Source organism: Hyla sarda, chromosome 10 (assembly GCF_029499605.1).
Source record: "Hyla sarda isolate aHylSar1 chromosome 10, aHylSar1.hap1, whole genome shotgun sequence".
In the NCBI taxonomy this organism is placed as follows: Eukaryota; Metazoa; Chordata; class Amphibia; order Anura; family Hylidae; genus Hyla; species Hyla sarda.
In genome coordinates, this window is record NC_079198.1 from 127,270,636 (window position 1) to 127,292,054 (window position 21,419).

General features: G+C 44.3%; 1 protein-coding gene across 1 annotated transcript in view; it reads left to right on the forward strand.

Moving 5' to 3' along the window:
- The window catches only part of SORL1 (sortilin related receptor 1), a 161,985-nt gene that overhangs the window by 56,908 nt on the left and 83,658 nt on the right, over positions 1 to 21,419 (forward strand). Inside the window, 12 exon segments of the mRNA XM_056544046.1 lie at positions 47 to 213; positions 2,624 to 2,816; positions 5,158 to 5,272; positions 7,377 to 7,450; positions 7,535 to 7,623; positions 8,529 to 8,707; positions 10,572 to 10,758; positions 11,045 to 11,173; positions 13,900 to 13,985; positions 17,641 to 17,813; positions 17,892 to 18,023; positions 19,674 to 19,765. Coding sequence (XP_056400021.1) covers positions 47 to 213; positions 2,624 to 2,816; positions 5,158 to 5,272; positions 7,377 to 7,450; positions 7,535 to 7,623; positions 8,529 to 8,707; positions 10,572 to 10,758; positions 11,045 to 11,173; positions 13,900 to 13,985; positions 17,641 to 17,813; positions 17,892 to 18,023; positions 19,674 to 19,765 — 1,616 coding nt within the window.

Below are 21,419 nucleotides of genomic sequence, written 5' to 3' on the forward strand. Positions count from 1 at the left end.
GGTGCCATTATTTTCCCGACCTGATTTTCTTCTGCTTCCTCCCCAGGAATATTACGTCACTGACGTCTCCGAGGATCAGGTGTTCGTATGTGTCAAGCACAGCAACAATGTAACAAACCTGTATATATCCGAAGTGGAGGGTCTGCGCTTCTCCCTCTCCCTGGAGAACATCTTGTACTTTAACCCCGGAGGTGGGAAGGAGACGCTTGTCAGGTACCTGGCGTCGTGTGTTTTATGCTCAACATCATAGTGTCCTAAGGCACCAAGCAAACAGCTCTGTACGAAAACCTCCAGCAGCCTACCTTAGGGTACGTTCACACGGTAGGAAAATTTGTGGAATGTCCGCCCCCCCCCCCCGGAAAATACAGGCGGACATTCCTCACATTTTAATCATCCGGCAGGCTCTAGGACCGCTCAGAAACGCACTGTCTCATAGAGGGCAATGCATTTCCCAGCAAAATCCGCAGAAATATTAGAAAGGTCTATTCTTTCTGCGGATACCGGAATCGGGATTTCCACGGCATTAACATCTGCCGCGAAAAATTCCACCGTGTGCACCCTGGGAACATAACCCTCATTAGGGCTGATGGGTGATTTTGGCCGCGACAGGCTTCACATGGCCAAAGATCTCCGCTACTGAAAGCGACAAGGTTTGTGCTGGAACACGTAATGTGCGCGAGCCGTTGCCAAAAATCCATCCAGAATAAAAAATTTCCGGTTGCAGTCTTGCCGACTTGTGGCTTTTGTGACCAGTCCATCTGGCGGCCGCCGCCGCCGACAACAGTTTGGTGGTTGGACCGTGCGGCACTGAGCTGTCACCTTTGATGGCTATGCAGTGGTCGCGTACTTACGCGCAAAGAATTAACATGTTCATTCTTAGCACGGAACAATTTCAGCGGCATAATTGTCCGCCGCTTAAATTCCTCAGTATGAACGGGTCTCGCGGAAAACCCATTCACACTGATGTTAATGTTCACCGCGAGGAATTCTGTAGGAATTACGCAGCGTGAATGTACCCTTAGTAGCCGGGAAAGTGGGCGGCACTTCGCTCTTCTTCCCTGCTGGCTGAGAGATCCGTCCATTTCTGAGAGCAGAGAATTGAGCGGATCTGTTGGCCAACTGGGAAGCAGAGCACAAAGCCGCTAGCTTTCGCAGCTAATAACTTGCCCCCTCGAGACGTCACGCCCCCTCCATTCATGTCTATGGGAGGGGGCGTGACGGCAGTCACGTCCCCTCCCATAGACATGAATGGAGGGGGCATGGCGTGATGTCATGACAACAGCCACCTGAACCCAGCGTTCTGAACATAATGTTCAGAGCGCCGGGTGACTGCAAGGAGATCGCAGGGGGTCCCCCCACGTTCAAACATTTTATCCCCTATCCTTTGGAGTACCCCTTTAATGACAAAATGCTTTAAAGGGGTACGCCGGTGGAAAACTTTTTTTTAATTTTTTAAATCAACTGGTGCCAGAAAGTTAAACAGATTTGTAAATTTACTTCTATTAAAAAAAATCTTAATCCTTCCAGTACTTATTAGCTGCTGAATACTACAGAGGAAATTATTTTCTTTTTGTAACACAGAGCTCTGTGCTGGCATCACGAGCACAGTGCTCTCTGCTGACATCTCTGTCCATTTTAGGAACTGTCCAGAGTAGAAGAAAATCCCCATAGAAAACATATGCTGCTCTGGACAGTTCCTAAAATGGACAGAGATGTCAGCAGAGAGCACTGTGCTCGTGATGTCAGCAGAGAGCTCTGTGTTCCAAAAAGAAAAAAAATTCCTCTGTAGTATTCAGCAGCTAATAAGTACTGGAAGGATTAAGATTTTTTTTTAATAGAAGTCATTTACAAATTTGTTTAACTTTCTGGCACCAGTTGATTAAAAAAAAAAAAAAAAAAGTTTTCCACCGGAGTACCCCTTTAAAGCGGCAGATCAAGGTTCTGATAACTCTAATTTTCACTGATACTTTGTTGTCATGTTGCGCTAGGTAGAGCAAGGTCCTCAAGACCCCCCAACAGGTCATGTTTTCGGATTTCCTTAGTCTTTCATAGGTGATATATTTGTGGTGATGCCGGATTCACTGACCATAATTATATCACCTATGAAAGATTAAAGGGGTATTCCAGGCCAAAACTTTTTTTTATATATCAACTGGCTCCGGAAAGTTAAACAGATTTGTAAATTACTTCTATTAAAAAAATCTTAATCCTTCCAATAGTTATTAGCTTCTGAAGTTGAGTTGTTGTTTTCTGTCTAACTGCTCTCTGATGACTCACGTCCCGGGAGCTGTGCAGTTCCTATGGGGATATTCTCCCATCATGCACAGCTCCCGGAACGTGAGTCATCAGAGAGCAGTTAGACAGAAAAAACAACTCAACTTCAGAAGCTAATAACTATTGGAAGGATTAAGATTTTTTAATAGAAGTAATTTACAAATCTGTTTAACTTTCCGGAGCCAGTTGATATATATAAAAAAAAGTTTTGTCTGGAATACCCCTTTAAGGAAATCCAGAAAACATGACCTGTTGGGGGGTCTTGAGGACCGCGCTTGAGAAACACTGATGAAGAGATATTTTCGACAGTAACAGGTGTTTTATTTTTCTTAATGTAATTTGTCACCAGGTATCTTGAGAATGAGCCGTTTGCAGACATCCACCGCATGAAAGGTGTGAGGGGCGTCTACATCGCCAATACCCTCTCGGGGCCTCTGTCCAAGGAGAACGTGGCCTCGGTCATTACCTTCGACAAAGGTGGAACTTGGGAATATCTCCTGGCGCCGGGGTATAGTGGCTACGGGGAGGCGGCACGCTGCACAGTAAGTTGTTACAATTTATCGGGTCGTTACGACTATAAACCCCAGAAACAACGGGGAGAGATTTATCAAAACCTGTCCAGAGGAAAAGTTGCTGAGTTGCCCATAGCAACCAATCAGATTCCTTCTTTCATTTTTGAAAAGGCCTCTGCAAAATGAAAGAAGCAATCTGATTGGTTGCTATGGGCAACTCAGCAACTTTTCCTCTGGACATTTTTTTGATAAATCTCCCCCAATGTTTACCCCCCCACTGATCATATAAATAAATATATATGATGTGTATATATGTTTATGTATGTATGTATGTATATATATATATATATAAAAGCCAAAAAAGTATTGCAGCACTACTCAGCCTCAGTGTGTGGGTGCCAGCGTCCAAAAAACTTCTTGACCAAAAGTCCTCAGTTTAGATAGGATCCAACAATAACGCAGCACTCCAAAGAACGGTGAAAAAAGTGTTGGCTTATTCCTGTCACATCAGTACAAGCAACGTTTCTGCTCCTATGGAGCCATTTTCAAGCTTAGTGTCACACATCAATAGGGGGTTTAAATACCCATGTGCATTAAACATCATACAAATTTCGATTAAGTGCTCATTACATAAAAACATTAAAATTTTGTAAACAGTGTATACATATATCGTCCCTTGTGTATATATCATAGATCTTCAGTGCATCTTTTATATATTAAAGTGCAAATTCGTGCATATTAGTGCATACAAGTGTATTAAAACATAGCTGCGCTCGAAATTGGATACTCCACTGACATTATGTTGATACATAGCAGCTGTACAATACAATTATACATATATAATATAATGAAATGGGGAGTTTGACTCTTACCCGCTCTGTACTCGTTTAATGGCGTCCAGTGGCGTGGGTGAAAACACCACTGCGCCTGTGCAGGAAGCGGTCCCAGTCCAGAGCTGTCGCGCGAACAAGTCACATGATCCAATAATCCAACACTTTTTTCACCGTTCTTTGGAGTGCTGCGTTATTGTTGGATCCTATATATATATATATATATATATATATATATATATATATATAAAAGATAAAACCGCAGCACACCGGAGTAACTTGGGGCAAAAAAAGGTGATTTATTCCATCCTCAGCAAAAATTTATCAGGTGCAACGTTTCGGTAGTCTCACACCAGCATCTTCAGGCATGCCTGAAGATGCTGGTGTGAGACTACCGAAACGTTGCACCTGATAAATTTTTGCTGTGGATGGAATAAATCACCTCTTTTTGCACCAAGTTATTCATGTGTGCTGCGGTTTTATCTTTTGTATTGAAGTGGGAGTCCTTTACCAAGTCTCCTATGACTGCGTGCACCTTAGTGGAATTTGCTGCTGATAATCTGTGGATGTGCTGCTTTTCTAAGTTCTATATATATATATATATATATATATATATATATATATATATATATATATATATATATATATACATACACACAGCAAGGTAGAGACAGCACAACCGAATCCAAAATCTCTTGGGGTGCAGGCAGGTAAGGTACACGGTCCCAATCGCAGACCATGAAGATAAATCCAAAACAAAATGATCCTCGCAGCACACCCATATAGTGCAAAGCAGTGAAGGTTTATTAACCCATAAGGATAATGCGACGTTTCAGCAGCATCACGCAGAGAATGCTTGAGAATGGCGGCGTGATGCTGCTGAAAAGTTGCATTGTCCTTATGGGTTAAAGGGGTACTCCGGTGAAAACCTTTTTTTTTTTTTTTTTTAAATCACCTGGTGCCAGAAAGTTAAACAGATTTGTAAATTACTTCTATTAAAATTTTTTAATCCTTCCTGTACTTATTCGCTGCTTAATACTACAGTGGAAATTCTTTTCCGTTTGAAACACAGAGCTCTCTGCTGACATCATGAGCACAGTGCTCTCTGCTGACATCTCTGTCCATTTTAGGAACTGTCCAGAGTAAAAGGAAATCCCCATAGAAAACATATGCTGCTCTGGACAGTTCCTAAAATGGAAAGAGATGTCAGCAGAGAGCACTGTGCTCGTAATGTCAGCAGAGAGCTCTGTGTTTCAAAAAGAAAAGAATTTCCGCTGTAGTATTCAGCAGCTAATAAGTACAGGAAGGATTAAGATTTTTTAATAGAAGTAATTTACAAATCTGTTTAACTTTCTGACACCAGTTGATTTAAAAAAAAAAAAAAGTTTTTTTCACCAGAGTACCCCTTTAATAAACCTTCACTGCTTTGCACTATATGGGTGTGCTGCAAGGATTATTTAGTTTTTATTTATATATATATATATATATATATATATATATATATATATATATATTTATTAGCAGACTCTCTTCTATTCCAGAGCTCAAAGGAATGTCAGCTACGCCTGGCGCATCAGCTCAGTCAGGTGACCTCACAAGGAAGAGTTATGCCCATTGTCTCCAAGGAGTCTGCACCAGGATTAATCGCAGCGACAGGTTTGTGTGTGTCTATGATGATGATGATGATGATGGTATTGTTGGATGTATAAAAAAAATAATAAATAAAAATAAAATCTGCTGTGAGTCTGGTTGTAGATTCACTGCAGATTTTTACAGCAAAATCCACAAACCCTCATGGTCCTGTGTCCCCCGGGTATCACATGTTCGGTGATCAGGTTGTAATGTGCTGAGGCCCTACGCCAGTGTTTTCCAACTAGGGTGACTCCAGCTGTTGAAAAACTACAATTCACAGCATGCCCGGACAGCCTTTGGCTGTCCGGGCATACTGGGAGTTGTAGTTTTGCAACAGCTGGAGGCACCCTGGTTGGGAAACACTGCCCTACGCACACATTTGGACCTTGACTCGGCTTTTGGTGCATGTTCTAAGACAAGCCGCTTACAATCCATGTGATTGGGGGATTTTGGAAAACAAATATGCAGATTGTAGTCCACAGAACAGAAATGAAAAAACGGAGAGAATAAGTAGCACGCCTCTTATTTCCACAGATCCTGGTCAGTGTAATAGCGTCAGATGCATTAACTCTATAAAATGGGACTTATTATGTGGATCCGCTGCACATCAACTGCAGATATCTGAGTGTCAGCCTCATACGTCCTCTAGTAAATAGAGCAGTATTTCCCAACCAGTGTGCCTCCAGCTGTTTCAAAAATACAACTCCTAGCGGCACTATAGAGCAGTGATCTGCAACCTGTGGCTTTGTAGCTAGTGTAGAACTATAACTCCCAGCATGCCCCGACAGCCTGTGAGTAATCTAGAAAAGGAAACAAAGGCGCTTCATAGTGTAACTACAGGGAAAGTAGTGCGGAAAACGGTGGATGCCGCTCGCCGGAGTTGGTTGTGTAACCTCATATACAACAATGCTATAGAGTCAAATGTAATCGGGTCTGCAGCCGTCTGCACAGGTAATGCACAAAAACAGGAAAGACTTTACAAGGAATAGCCGGACTGGAGCAGTGCTGACTGGAACCCCCTGACAGCCTGGGAGTTGTGGTTCTACACCAGATGCAGAGTCACAGGTTGTAGACCAGTGCGCTAAAGAGCCACTGACCCAAAACTAGCACAACTCCCAGCATGTCCTGACGCAGCCTATGGCTCTGCAGCTGACACCAACATCGCGATGGTCCCGATCGGCTCCGCTTTCACTTTCATTTTAGACGCCACGATCAACTTTGATCGTGGCGTCTAAAGGGTTAATGCCGGGAAACGGCCCGATCGGTGATTGCCGGCATTAACTCTGGATCCTGGCTGCTGATGGCAGTCGGGACCCACCAGGTTTAGGGTGCGTTCCCACCTGGCGTTTTTTGCTGTGTATTTGCTGCCACGTATTTTCCTACCTATTGCCCTCAATGGGAAATAACATACGCAGCAGCAAATACGCAGCTTAATATGCCAGGTGGGAACGCACCCTTAAAGGGGTACTCCAGTGGAAAACTATTTTTTTTCTTTAAATCAACTGGTGCCAGAAAGTTAAACAGATTTGTAAATTACTTCTATTAAAAAAAATCTTAATCCTTAATCCTGTACTTATTAACTGCTAAATACTACAGAGGAAATTCTTTTCTTTTTGGAACACAGAGCTCTCTGCTGACATCACGACCACAGTGCTCTCTGCTGACATCTCTGTCCATTTTAAGGAACTGTCCAGAGTAGGCGAAAATTCCCATAACAAACAAATTCTGCTCTGGACAGTTCCTAAAATGGAGAGAGATGTCAGCAGAGAGCACTGTGGTCATGATGTCAGCAGAGAGCTCTGTGTTCCAAAAAGAAAATAATTTCCTCTGTAGTATTTAGCAGCTAATAAGTACTGGAATTATTAAGATTTTTTAATAGAAGTAATTTACAAATCTGTTTAACTTTCTGGCACCAGTTGATATAAAAAAAAAAATAATAAGTTTTCCACCGGAGTACCCCTTTAAAGCATTCCCTGCTCGTGAGAACGCTTTAAACCACACTAACGGGACCAGGGCGTACAGGTACGGCCTGCGTCCTTAAGGGGTTAAACGTTGTGTAAAGGAAACAGCAAAACAGAGACAACAATGAGGTGTGCATCCAGCCTTACAATTGTTTCTGTCTTTATAGGTTCAGTGGGGAAAGATACCATCAGTAAGATTAACCTGTATGTGTCCAGCAGTGCGGGGGTGAGGTGGAGAGAGGTAAGGGTCTTCTTATTCTCCTCCGTTCTCATTTCTCTGCTTCCTCGATGCACTTTATTTATTATGTTACATATTGTTTTGCAGTCTCTCCTCGGACCCCACTTTTGCACTTGGGGAGATCACGGCGGCGTGTTGGTGGCGATTGCACAAGGGGTGGAGACCAACCAATTAAAGTACGTTGTGATGAGCACCAACCATTGTCTTTAAAGGGGTACTCCGGTAGAAAACTTTATTTTTTATTTTATTTTTTTTAAATCAACTGATGCCAGAAAGTTAAACAGATTTGTAAATGACTTCTATTAAAAAATCTTAATCCTTCCAGTACTTATCAGCTTCTATTTGCTCCACAGGAAGTTCTTTTCTTTTTGAATGTCTTTTCTGTCTGACCACAGTGCTCTCTGCTGACACCTCTGTTCGTTTTAAAAACTGTCCAGAGTAGGAGCAAATCCCCTTAGCAAACCTCTCCTGCTCTGTACAGTTCCTAAAATGGACAGAGGTGTCAGCAGAGAGCACTGTGGTCAGACAGAAAAGGAAATTCAAAAAGAAAATAACTTCCTGTGGAGCATACAGCAGCTGATAGGTACTGGAAGGATTAAGATTTTTAAATATAAGTAATTTACTAATTTGTTTAACTTTCTGGCACCAGTTGATTAAAAAAAAAAGTTTTCCAGGGGAGTACCCCTTTTCTCCGGCGAAAATTAACTCATCCCCTATATGCAGGATAGGGTATAAGTAGCTGATCACGGGGGTCTGACCGCTGGGGCCCCCTGCGATCACCCAGGCAGGACCCAGCGCTTGGAGGCATGCGCTCCATTAATTTCTATGGCAGAGTCAAAAAGACCCGAATCTAGCTCTCGGGCATCATTGGCGCTTCCATAGAAATGAATGAAGCACGCGCCGTCTACCTCCTCACTGAGCGCGCCATGGGGCCTGTCCTGGAGATCGCGGGGGGGCCCCGGTGGTCGGACCCCCCAGGATCAGCTACTTATTCCTGGAGTACTCCTTTACCCTGAAGGGTTCTCTGGATTATCTCATCTTTTACCTTCACCTCTTTTTTTATTTATTTTTTATATTCTAGGTACAGCACAAATGAAGGGGAGACGTGGAAACCCTTTAATTTTTCGGACAGCTCGCTGATCGTCTACGGGTTACTGACTGAGCCTGGAGAGAAAAGCACCGTGTTCACCATTTTTGGATCTTATGTCCATAAGGGCCACAGCTGGGTCATATTACAAGTCAACACCAGCGATGTCCTTGGTATGGACTTTTATTTCATAGAGCAGTGGTTTCCAATCTGTGACCCTCTCATGCATGCTGGGAGTTGTAGTTTTGCAACAGCTGCAGAGCCACCGGTTGGAGACCACTGTCATAGAGCATTGGATATTACTGCTGTGTGTATAGAGCAGTATTTTCCAACCAGGGTGCCTCCAGCTGTTGCAAAACTATAACTCCCAGCATGCCCGGACAGCCGAAGGCTGTCCGGGCGTGCTGGGAGTTGTAGTTTTGCAACAGCTGGAGGTACCCTCATTGGGAAACACTGGTATAGAGTCCTGATTCTAACTAAATTGACCCTAAAATGCCAGTCAGGGGTTGGACAATAGTATCCCCCTCCCCCTTATTTCTGCCACACATGACACCTGCCATAGTTTGTGACCACCCCCCGCTTACTTTTTGCACTTTAGGAATATTATGGGCAATTACACCCATAAGATCACAGAGCTGCACAAACCCACACCCCTCATCGCCTCCCCACAAAAAAAATAAAAAAAAAACACTTCATATTAAATTTTGCGATTTTTGTGGTCGCCACCACAATTTCTTTAAAGAAGCAATTTTAAGAAATCTTCCTGGAACTGTTTCTACGGAAAACCACAGCGGCGGGCGGCACCACAGAAGATCACTCGTGTTATGTTTTATTCCATCTTAACCCCTTCCCACTGATGTATTCTGAGTTTTAAAGACTGCTAAAAGCTTTAAGGTTTTTTTTTTTCTGCATGTACTGGTCACATGGCTATAACTGTTTTACTTTTCTAGCTATTTGTGGCATGGAGGGCATGATTTTTGAAAATGTTTCCCCATACTTTACCCATATAGTTTTAGCCCCACCTCTGTGCCCCCATATAGATGTAGCCCCCCTCTGTGCCCCATATAGTTGTAGGCCCCCCTCTGTGCCCCCATATAGTTGTAGGCCCCTCTCTGTGCCCCCATATAGTTGTAGGCCCCCCTCTGTGCCCCCATATAGTTGTAGGCCCCTCTCTGTGCCCCCATATAGTTGTAGGCCCCCCTCTGTGCCCCCATATAGTTGTAGGCCCCTCTCTGTGCCCCCATATAGTTGTAGGCCCCCCTCTGTGCCCCCATGTAGTTGCAGGCCCCTCTCTGTGCCCCCACATAGTTGTAGGCCCCTCTCTGTGCCCCCATATAGTTGTAGGCCCCCCTCTGTGCCCCCATATAGTTGTAGGTCCCTTTCTGTGCCCACATATAGCTGTAGGCCCCCGTCTGTGTCCCTATATAGTTGTAGGCCCCTCTCTGTGCCCCCATATAGATGTAGCCCCCCCCCGTGCCCCCATATAGTTGTAGGCCCCCCTCTGTGCCCCTATATAGTTGTAGACCCGCCTCTGTGCCTCTATATAGTTGTAGGCCCCTCTCTGTGCCCCCATATAGATGTAGCCCCCCCCATGCCCCCATATAGTTGTAGGCCCCTCTCTATGCCCCAATATAGTTGTAACCCTGCCTCTGTGCCCCCATATAGTTGTAGGCCCCCCTCTGTGCCACTATATAGTTGTAGGCCCCTTTCTGTGTCCCCATATAGTTGTAGGCCCCCCTCTGTGCCCCTATATAGTTGTAGGCCCCCCTCTATGCCACTATATAGTTGTAGGCCCCTTTCTGTGTCCCCATATAGTTGTACGCCCCCCTCTGTGCCCCTATATAGTTGTGCGCCCCCCTCTGTGCCCCCATATAGTTGTTAGCCCTCATACTGCCCCGCTTCGGTGCTCCACTGCTCCTCTGGTCCAGGAACCTACAGCCATTGCCCATAGCAGTAAGTCCCTGGTCTGAAGGAACAGTGGAGCACCGAAGCTGATGTTGGGTGGAATTTCACCCTTTGTCTATTGATGTCCTCCAGGAGTCCCCTGCACTGAAAACGACTACAAGCTGTGGTCTCCCTCTGATGAACGCGGCAATGAATGTCTGCTGGGAAGCAAAACCGTTTTCAAGAGGCGAACCCCACACGCCACCTGCTTCAACGGAGAAGACTTTGACCGACCGATTACAACCTCCAACTGCTCGTGCACCAGACAAGACTTCGAATGGTACAGAATGTTCATACAATGTAGCCAAATATTACAAATAGGAGTTTGTGGGTAATATTTGTGCTGGATAGTGGAGACAGTCAGCCGGGGGGGGGGGGGGCTTCTGGTGGAGTAGTATTACTTTTTATACAGCCAAAGGCTGTCTGAGCATGCTGGGAGTTGTAGTTTTGCAACAGCTGGAGGCACCCTGGTTGGGAAAAACTCTTCTAGAAAGTTCCATACTGTGTCATTTCCATGGAGGACCATGGTGATGTCTTCACTAACCTGGTGTCTTCTTTCTCTGCAGTGATTACGGCTTTAAGCTAAGTCAAGATCTAAGATCTGAAGTTTGTGTTCCGGACCCAGAATTTGCTGGCAGGCTCTACCTTATCCCCTCTCCTTGTCCGGTGGGAACAACCTACAAGAGGACCAAAGGGTGAGCACAGCAGCGGATTCAGCGTGGCCTATGGTATTAGGCGTGGCTTCCAGTCCAATGCTTTTAAAGTGTACTTGTCGTTTAAAAAGAACTTTTGAGATGTCTCCCAGTTCACAGCGATGTCCGTCTAGCTTCTCTGGACAGCATCATAGACTTCTAATCAACCGCAGGACACAGGTCGCTGTGAGCTGGGGAGCGAAGTGCGCCAAAACATTTCCAGCTCGTTCTCCTGATTAGTGAAGGTCTCATCACTGAGATCCCGACCCAGATATTCCGGAACCAGACTCTGCCAAAAGAATGAACATGTGCATTCTTTTGACGGAATGTGTACGGAAATGCATTGCCATTAAAGGGGTACACCGGTGGAAAACTTTATTTTTTATTTTTTTTATCAACTGGTGCCAGAAAGTTAAACAGATTTGTAAATTACTTCTATTAAAAAATATCAATCCTTCCAGTACTTATTAGCTGCTAAATACTACAGAGGAAATTCTTTTATTTTTGGAACACAGAGCTCTCTGCTGACATCATGACCACAGTGCTCTTTGCTGACATCTCTGTCCATTTTAAGAATTGTCCAGAGTAGGAGAAAATCCCCATAGCAAACATACGCTGCTCTGGACAGTTCCTAAAATGAAAGAAAAATATTTATAAAGGTGCCGTAAAACTTAGCATTTAATTGTATAGCTAGATAAAATTCACCACAATATTTGTGCAATATAATAATACTTTCACCAAATCATAATTAAAGAGAATTAATGTATGTATCCTATTTATGATGATCGCCTGGTATGTTTAAGCGAACCATTCACAATACATATCTGATTGCATTAGGGATGCGTAAAGATAACCCCAAGTACATCCGGCGCGTTTCTGCCTGGTTAGGTTTACTCATTATCAACATATATAACCAGGCTTCCTCAGGGGTAACACAACACACAAAGGGTTAATTGAACACTCAAAAGGGTTAATAATCCTATATAGAGAGTAATATGAATGGTCACAGCCTTTAATGACCACAATTATTAAAGCACAACACTGCAGCTCTAGACCGCTCCAGGTCTAGAGCTGCAGTGTTGTGCTTTAATAATTTTTCTTTAGTTTTGATCCGCAAGGTGAAGTCGCTAAGGCAGACGTGAGGCCCGACTACTTACGTAACTAGAACAGTTCCTAAAATGGACAGAGGTGTCAGCAGAGAGCACTGTGCTCGTGATGTCAGCAGAGAGCTCTGTGTTCCAAAAAGAAAATAATTTCCTCTGTAGTATTCAGCAGCTAATAAGTACTGGAAGGATTAAGATTTTTTTAATAGAAGTAATTTACAAATCTGTTTAATTTTCTGGCACCTGTTGATTTAAAAAAACAAGTTTTCCACCGGAGTACCCCTTTAATGGAGACGTCGCATTTCCGAGCGGTCCCAGCGACGGTTGTTTTGCCAGTGCCCCCTTAAGACTAAATCCGTAGTGTGAATGAGCTCTTACAGTTCATATGGGAATGGTTCAGTCTACCATAAATACATTATTGTACAATAAATTTGCAACCTTCTTATACGCCATTCTTCAAGTCTTCACAATTTTCAAGATTTCGGCTTGATGCAATTTATAATATTGGATTACAGTGGCATAGAAACCCCAAACTGCCCACTTGTATCATGTGATCCTCCTTGTCACATGATAGGGGTAATCCTCCTGGGAAATTGTATGAATAAGAACAGAGTTCATTAGATGATCTGAATGATTAAAGGGGTACTCCGCCGGAAAACATCTTATCCCCTATCCAAAGGATCAGATTTCGAATCGCGGTGGTCCCGCCGCTGGGGACCCCCGCAATCTCCGCTGCGGCACCCCAGTCATCCGGTGCACGGAGCGAACTTTGCTCCATGCCGGGTGACTGGCCACTACAGTCGCCACGCCCCCTCCCATAGACATGAATGGAGGGGGCGGGGCATGCCGTCCTGAACATATAAGCTCCAGGCTTCCGTGTTATGGACGCCACTGCTGCTGGCTCGGAGATCGCGGGGGTGCCCAGCAGCAGGACCTCCATGATCAGACATCTTATTCCCCATCTTTTAGATAGGGGATAAGATGTTTTCCGGCGGAGTACCCCTTAAAGGGGTACTCCCGTGGAAAACTTTTTTTTTTTTTTAAATCAACTGGCTCCAGAAAGTTAAACAGATTTGTGAATGACTTAAATCTTAATCCTTCCAGTACTTTTTAGGGCCTATATACTACAGAGGAAATGCTAATCTTTTTAGATTTCTCTTCTGTTACTCTCTGCAGACCTCTGCTGTCCATTTTAGGAACCGTCCAGAGCAGCATATGTTTGCTATGAGGATTTTCTCCTGCTCTGGACAGTTCCTAAAATGGACAGCAGAGGTCAGCAGAGAGCACTGTGGTCATTACTACAGAGGAAATGCTTTTATTTTAAGATTTCTCTGATGTCAACAGCCCCTAAAAAGTACTGGAAGGATTAAGATTTTTTAATAGAAGTAATTTACAAATCTGTTTAACTTTCTGGCACCAGTTGATTTAAAAAAAAAAAAAAAAAAAAGTTTTCCACGGGAGTACCCCTTTAAATTCCTCTCTCCATACCTAGGTGTCAGGGATTTATTAGTGTTATTGAGTTACATTTAGTTTGAGATTCTGGTGTTTTATGTATTTGGGTTTTGCACATATTATCGGATTTTCCATCGTTGCTGCACGTTCCCAATGGTCAGGTCCTCTGTTTAGTTACCGCAGGATTTCTGGAGATACGTGTTCTGGAGGAGATGTGGAGGCGCGGCTGGATGGAGAGGATGTCCCCTGTCCTGTGGGAGGTAATGCATGCGTCTGTACTGAACACTGTCTATTGCTCCAGTCTATGACATTAGTTCTTTGTGACACATTTCATATGTAAAGATATTCTCTGATTTCTTGTAAATTACCGTATTTATCGGGGTATACCACGCATCGGCCTATAACATGCACCCTCATTTTACCAAGGATATTTGGGTAAAACAAGTTTTTTTACCCAAATATCCTTGGTAAAATGAGCGTGCGTGTGTGCGCGTGTATACCCCGATACACTGTTTCTGACCCCGCAGAAGCCCTCCTGCTGCCGCCGCGTCTCTCCCCCTGGCTATCGGCGCCGCTGCCCTATTGTCTCCCCCATCCCCGGTTTTATAATTACCTGTTGCCGGGGTCGGGTCCGCGCTGCTTCTGGCTCCGGTGTGGCGTCACCTGTGTCGTTGTTATGCGCTGCGAGGCGCAATGATAAGTGACTTCTTCAACGCGACGTCACTCGTCATTGCGCAGTGCAGCGCATAACAACGACGCAGGAGACGCCACACCGGAGCCAGAAGCAGCGCGGACCCGACCCCGGCAACAGATAATTATAAAACCGGGGATGGGGGAGACAATAGGGCAGCGGCGCCGATAGCCAGGGGGAGAGAAGCGGCGGCAGCAGGGCTCCAGACCCCAGGAAAGGCAGGGGGAGAGAAGAGGGCAGCGATGGCCTCTCTGACCCTGCCTTTCCTGGGGGCTTCTGTGGGGTCAGAAAAAACAGGGATGGGGGAGGCAATGGGGCAGCGGCGCCGGCAGTCTCTGGACCCCAGGACAGGCAGGGGCAGAGAGTCGGGCAGCTACGGCAGGTCTCTGGACCGGCAAAAGCCGCTGCAGTTCATTGATTTAAACCGCTTTAAATCATTGAACTGCAGCGGCTTATCGGCGTATAACACGAAGATAGACTTTAGGTTAAAAACTTTAGCCTAAAAAATGCGTGTTATACGCCGATAAATACGGTAGTCATAATCCGTAAATTTCACCATTTTCACCATTTCCAAGATCTCTCATTGCTGCTAGTAAATAGGAGTATTCTGATCTACATACAGACCTGCTACTTCTCACAGAGGAGAGTTTGTTACAGTAGTATTACTTTCTAGAACAGTGTTTCCCAACCAGGGTGCCTCCAGCTGTTGCAAAACTGCAACTCCCAGCATGCTCGGACAGCCAAAGGCTGTCCGAGCATGCTGGGAGTTGTAGTTTTGCAACAGCTGGTGGCACCCTGGTTGGGAAACACTGTTCTAGAAAGTTCCATACTGTGGCATTTCCAGGGAGGCACATGGTGACATCTTCACTTACCTGGTGTCTTCTATCTCTCAGGTGAGTTAGAGTCATATACAGTCTTGTCAGTCTTAGGAGTGTGGACTGATACACTGTAACAAACTATCTGCCACATTGTATTCAAAAGGGTTATCTTGCATTAAAGAAACAAATATGCTTTCTTCTAGAAACAACACCACCCCTGTCCTCAGGTTGTGTGTGGTATTGCAGCTCGGATCCATTGACGTGAAAGAAGTCAAGTTGTAATACCACACACAACCTGAAAACAGGAATGGTGCTGCTTTTGGAAGAAAGCAACTATGTACTTCATAACCCCTTTAAAGGGGTACTCTGCTGCTAGACATCTTATTTCCTATGCAAAGGATAGGGGATAAGATGTCTGATCTTGGGGGGCCCCGGAGGCAGGACAACAATATCCGCTGCAACAACACAGTCATAAGGTGCACGGAGCGAACTTCGCTCCGTGCCGGGTGACTAGTGATGGGGCCCTGGAGGCTCGTGACGTCACAGCCACGCCCCATCATGACATCATGCCCCTTCTCAGTGCAAATTTATGGGAGGGGCATAACGCTGCCATGCCCCCTCCGTGACGTCACGAGCCTCCCGGGCCACAGCCGGCAATCTAAATGAACACCGGGTGCTGCAGGGAGGTAGCAGGATGTCCCAGTGGCGGGTCTCCCGCGATCAGACATCTTTTCCCCAACCATTTGTACTAAGCTTACAGAGCACTGTGTTCAAGTGTAACCAAACTTTACCTGTGAGAGCTATTCGGTCTGTACAGGTCTTCAGACTTTGAATACAATCATGAGAGTGTCAATTCAGTAACAGCAAGCAGATATCTTGAAAAGGGCAAAAAAATTTTTACTAACAGTAAATTAGAAAGTTGAAGTTGAAGATTTTAGTGCCAGTCACAAATCATCTCCTAAACCAGTGTTTCCCAACCAGGGTGCCTCCAGCTGTTGCAAAACTACAACTCCCAGCATGCCCGGGCATGCTGGGAGTTGTAGCTTTGCAACAGCTGGAGCCACCCTCGTTGGAAAACACTGCCCTAAACCCTTAAAGGAGTACTCCCCTGGAAAACTTTTTTTTTTAAATCAACTGGTGCCAGAAAGTTAAACAGATTTGTAAATCACTTCTATTAAAAAAATCTTTACCCTTTCAGTACTTTTTAGGGTCTGTATACTAAAGAGAAATAAAAAAAAATAGCATTTCCTCTGATGTCGTGATCACAGTGCTCTCTGCTGACATCTCTGTTCATTTTAGGAACTGTCCAGTGCAGCATATGTTTGCTATGGGGATTTTCTCCTGCTCTGGACAGTTCCTAAAATGGACAGCAGAGGTCAGCAGAGAGCACTGTGGTCAGGACATCAGAGGAAATGCAATTCTTTTTTTGATTTCTCTTTAGTATACAGCCCCTAAAAAGTACTGGAAGGATTAAGATTTTTTAATAGAAGTGATTTACAAGTCTGTTTAACTTTCTGGCACCAGTTGATTTAAAATGTTTTTTTTTCCATGGGAGTACCCCTTTAACACCTGCTCCTCACTATATTGGAACTATGAATATATGTAACTTTATAAATGTACTATATATTGGTTTATAAGAGGGCAGCGTATATAGCTGTATTACAACTTTACATTATACAGTACATTGACTAAGCCAGATTTCTATAGAATTGCACTAGATGATTGGGAAATCTTGTATTTTCTTTAGGGACTGAATTTCTGCTGGTTAGTCCTGATTCTAGAGACATCTGTATTTTTCTGTCACCGATTTTGCATTGTTCTTGTAAATGGGGGAACCTGTAGGCTCTTAGGCTGCGTTCATACGGCCGTCTACACCCGTCCCGTTCTTCTCCCGTCAAAGATAAAAAAAAGACTTTAAAAAAACGGGCAATAACGGATGCAAACGGATGTTATCTATTTGTATCCGTTTTTGTTCAGTTAACAAACCAAAAAATATATTTTTTGTTCTGAGAACGCTCAAAAGTAAAAACGGATCAAAAAACGGATTTAAAAAATGTATGCAAACGGATGACATTAAAGGCTCATCCGTTTTCCATAGACTTCAATGTTAAATTTACTGTATCCGTTTTTTTCTTCCGTTTTTTGGACGCAAGAAAAAATACTGCATGTGCCATTTTTTTCTGCCATCAAAAAAATGGGAAATGAGTGCAGACGGGTGCAAACGGATTGTAAAAAAGTCCCATTGACATGAATGGGATTTTTTAAAACCGTTTTGAATCCGTTTACAGGCTGCAAAAAAGGAAACAAAACAGGGATAAAACAACGGGGACAGACGGCCGTGTGAACGCACCCTTACTGTGGTCATGTGACAAACTTCTCATCTGTTTCCCTTCTATCATCCTTAAGAGGAGAATGAGTTTATCCTCTACGCCATGAGGAACGCCATTTACCGCCATGACCTGTCCTCGGGGGTCAGTGAGGAGCTGCCGCTGAAGGGTCTGCGGGGGGCTGTAGCCTTGGACTTCGACTATGAGAGTAACTGTTTATATTGGGCTGACGTCACCCTGGATATTATACAGGTAAAGGCTTTCCCCACCGTCACACAATCCCAGGACGGCTCATCGGAGGACGTTACCATGTCTTCACTTTCCTTGCAGCGACTCTGTCTGAATGGAAGCTCCGGGCAGGAAGTCCTGGTCAAAAGTGGTCTGGAGACTGTGGAATCCTTGGCCTTTGACCCCCTGAGCCAGTTGCTTTATTGGGTCGATGCTGGAATTAAAAAAATCGAGGTATGGGGGGGGGGGGACATTCATTTTTTATGTATTTGGGGAAAAAAAACACCAAGCTGGCACCATGGCAAACTGGGCAGGTGGGTTTACTTCAGGGTTGTAGGTAAAGGCTCGTGGACCCTCGGACAGCTTCTCTTCACAGTCACAGCCTCAATGTACAGTCCCCGAATACTGAGCTATATAGCAGCCAGATATACAGGGCCTTATTGCGTCCAGGCTAATAGTATTAGGCTATGTTCACACTACGTAATTCCCGCTGAATTCTGCCAACGGAATTAGGTGCTGTGAACATAAACATCAGTGTGAATGGGCTTCCGTCAGACCCGTTCACACTGCAGAATTTCAGAATTTCCACCGCTGAAATTGTTCCGCGCAAAGAAAGAACATGTTCATTCTTTGCGCTGAAGTCCGCGAACACTGCATAGTCGTCAATGGTGACGGCGCAGTGCCGCAGAATTATGCGAGCGGAGAGTCCGTTCATAATCCGTAGTGTGAACATACTCTTAAAGGGGTACTCCGCCCAGGATAGGGGATAAGATTTCTGATTGGGGGGTCTTGGACCCCTGCGATTTCCATGCGGCATCCGATCACCCGGCATTCTAAACAGTATGTTTAGAATGCTGCCACGCCCCCTCCCATAGACATGAATAGAGGGGGTGTGGTGTGACGTCAAAAGGGGGTGTGGTGTGATGTCACATCTCTGGCCGTGGAAAGCCAGTGTTCTAAACATTCTGTTTAGAATGCTGGGTGCGCCACAGGTGCTTAACAGAGATTGTGGGGGATCCCAGCGGCAGGACCCCCACGATCAGACATCTTATCCCCTATCCTTTGGATAGGGGATAAGATGTCTGTTGGCGGAGTACCCCTTTAAAACTGCATCCAGATCTCTTACAGTGAAGTTTATTGTCTACATCCCTGATGGTCTAGGGTAGTGTCCTGGTGGCCTGTTGTTACAGGGGTATTTCCCGTCTCCAGTATATCCACATGATATCTGAGAACGGGGGTCTGCTTGTGTTAGCCGGAGTTGGTTTAGGTTCCAAAACACTAGAAGTTAATAGGAATAACCATTAGATAGGGGATTCATTGTTTTGCTTCATAGTACTCCTTTAAATCAACCCCTTCCTGGGCAGATATATAAAATACACTTTGTGCGTACAACCCCCTTTATGAATCCTTGATTGTCTGTGAAGGGGTTAATGCCAATGCATCTAGGGATCTAGAAATTAACCCTAGAAAGTTCCTGAAATTAACCCTTGTGACTTCATGTCGTAAGATAAGATGCCTAGCAGCGGAGTACCCCTTTAATGTTGCAATGGTCTAAGACAGTGAGGGGGTTAATGTAAAGAGGATGGTATAGAGCAGTTTAGGGGTTAATTTCAGGAAAACTGAGAAGTAATGTAAGGATCCCTGGTGGAGGGCAGTGGGAGGGTTAATGCGCTGCACAATTTACACCTTTATGTACATCAGTGTTTCACAACCAGGGTGCCTCCAGCTGTTGCAAAACTACAACTTCCAGCATGCCCGGACAGCCGTTGGCTGTCCGGGCATGCTGGGAGTTCTAGTTTTGCAACAGCTGGAGACACCCCTATTGGGAAACACTGATGTACAGACTTCATCATATATATCTATCTGACGGATTCTGTTTTGTAGGTTGCCAATCCCGAAGGAGACTTACGCCTGACTATCCTCAACTCCACCGTCCTGGAGCGCCCGCGAGCTCTTGCGCTAGTGCCCAATGAAGGGTGAGTTGAGTAGATGGTGCTGTGCTCAAACATGTGTGATCAGGAATCAAGTTTTTTTGTGAAACATTTATTTATTTATTTATTTGTATCATTATTATTATTACATATTTAAATTTTTTTTTTTTTTCATTTTACTATCTATATTTTAAAATAATGCCGAAATCTTGCAGTTTTAATTTTGGCCACTAGGCCTAAAAGTAAGCTGAGACTTCCTGTTCAGAACTGTCTGTGACGATGAGGAGGCAGATGGAAAGCCTTCTGTACAACATTACAGTAGATAGAGATGACAATAGATGTTATCCGCAGCTCAGCCTCCCCCTTCCCTGTGGAATGACCTCTTCAAAGGTCACAGAGCACACCCAGTAATGTTTCCTATTCATGTTAGGGGGAGACAGATCCTGTCTATTGTTGCCTGTGTTCATGTGGCTTACAGTAAAGCGTATCTCTAAATGATGGTAAAAAGAACTTTCCCACAGTAATGCACAAAAAAGAAATTACAAAAATTTAAAAAACATTTTAGCAATTTCCTATGTTCTGAGTTTGATCTCCGCCCAATAGACATTTACTTTGAGCGTCATAGTTGGAGGCGGCGGTCCACAGCGAGCGCTTACCGCAGAATCCCTCCGCCGCTGAGTATATTTACTTATAATCCCACAATGATGGCCACATCCTAATGAGATGATTATAATGTGGGATCCCAGAATTACTAAAAAAAAACTTCACTTCCTCTTCCTCATCACCAGCGTCTGTGACCGAATCCGCTCCATCCCTCTGGAGGCTGCAGAATCCACAATCAATCATTATATATATATATATATATATATATATATATATATATATTAGAAGTCTGAATATAGTCGTTCCTTCACCTGCTCTTGTGGTTTTAAAGGGGTACTCCGGTGGAAAACCTTTTTTTTTTTTTTTTACATCAACTGGTGCAAGAAAGTTAAACAGATTTGTAAATTACTTCTATTAAAAAATCTTAATCCATCCAGTACTTATTAGCTTCTGAATACTACAGAGGAAGTTCTTTTCTTTTTGGAACACAGAGCTCTCTGCTGACATCACGAGCACAGTGCTCTCTGCTGACATCTCTGTCCATTTTAGGAACTGTCCAGAGCAGCATATGTTTGCTATGTGGATTTTCTCCTACTCTGGACAGTTCTTAAAATGGACAGAGATGTCAGCAGAGAGCACTGTGCTCGTGATGTCAGCAGAGAGCTCTGTGTTCCAAAAAGAAAACCATTTCCTCTGTAGTATTCAGCAGCTAATAAGTACTGGTAGGATTAAGATTTTTTAATAGAAGTATTTTAAAAATCTGTTTAACTTCGGCTGTCCGGGCATGCTGGGCATTGTAGTTTTGCAACATTGAGGGGGAAACAGATCGGGGAGCATTTGCTCTAGAGCAGTGTTTCCCAACCAGGGCGCCTCCAGCTGTTGCAAAACTACAACGCCCAGCATGCCCAGACAGCCTTTGCATTAGAGGCTCACAATGGTTCTATGTTTTCTCCCCTATGCTTTAAAATGCAGCTCTGCCTATTTAGATTACTGAACCAGCAGGAAGTCTTAAAGGGGTACTCCACTGGAAAGCTTTTATTTATTTATTTATTTTTTTATTTTTTTAATCAACTGGTGCCAAAAAGTTAAACAGATT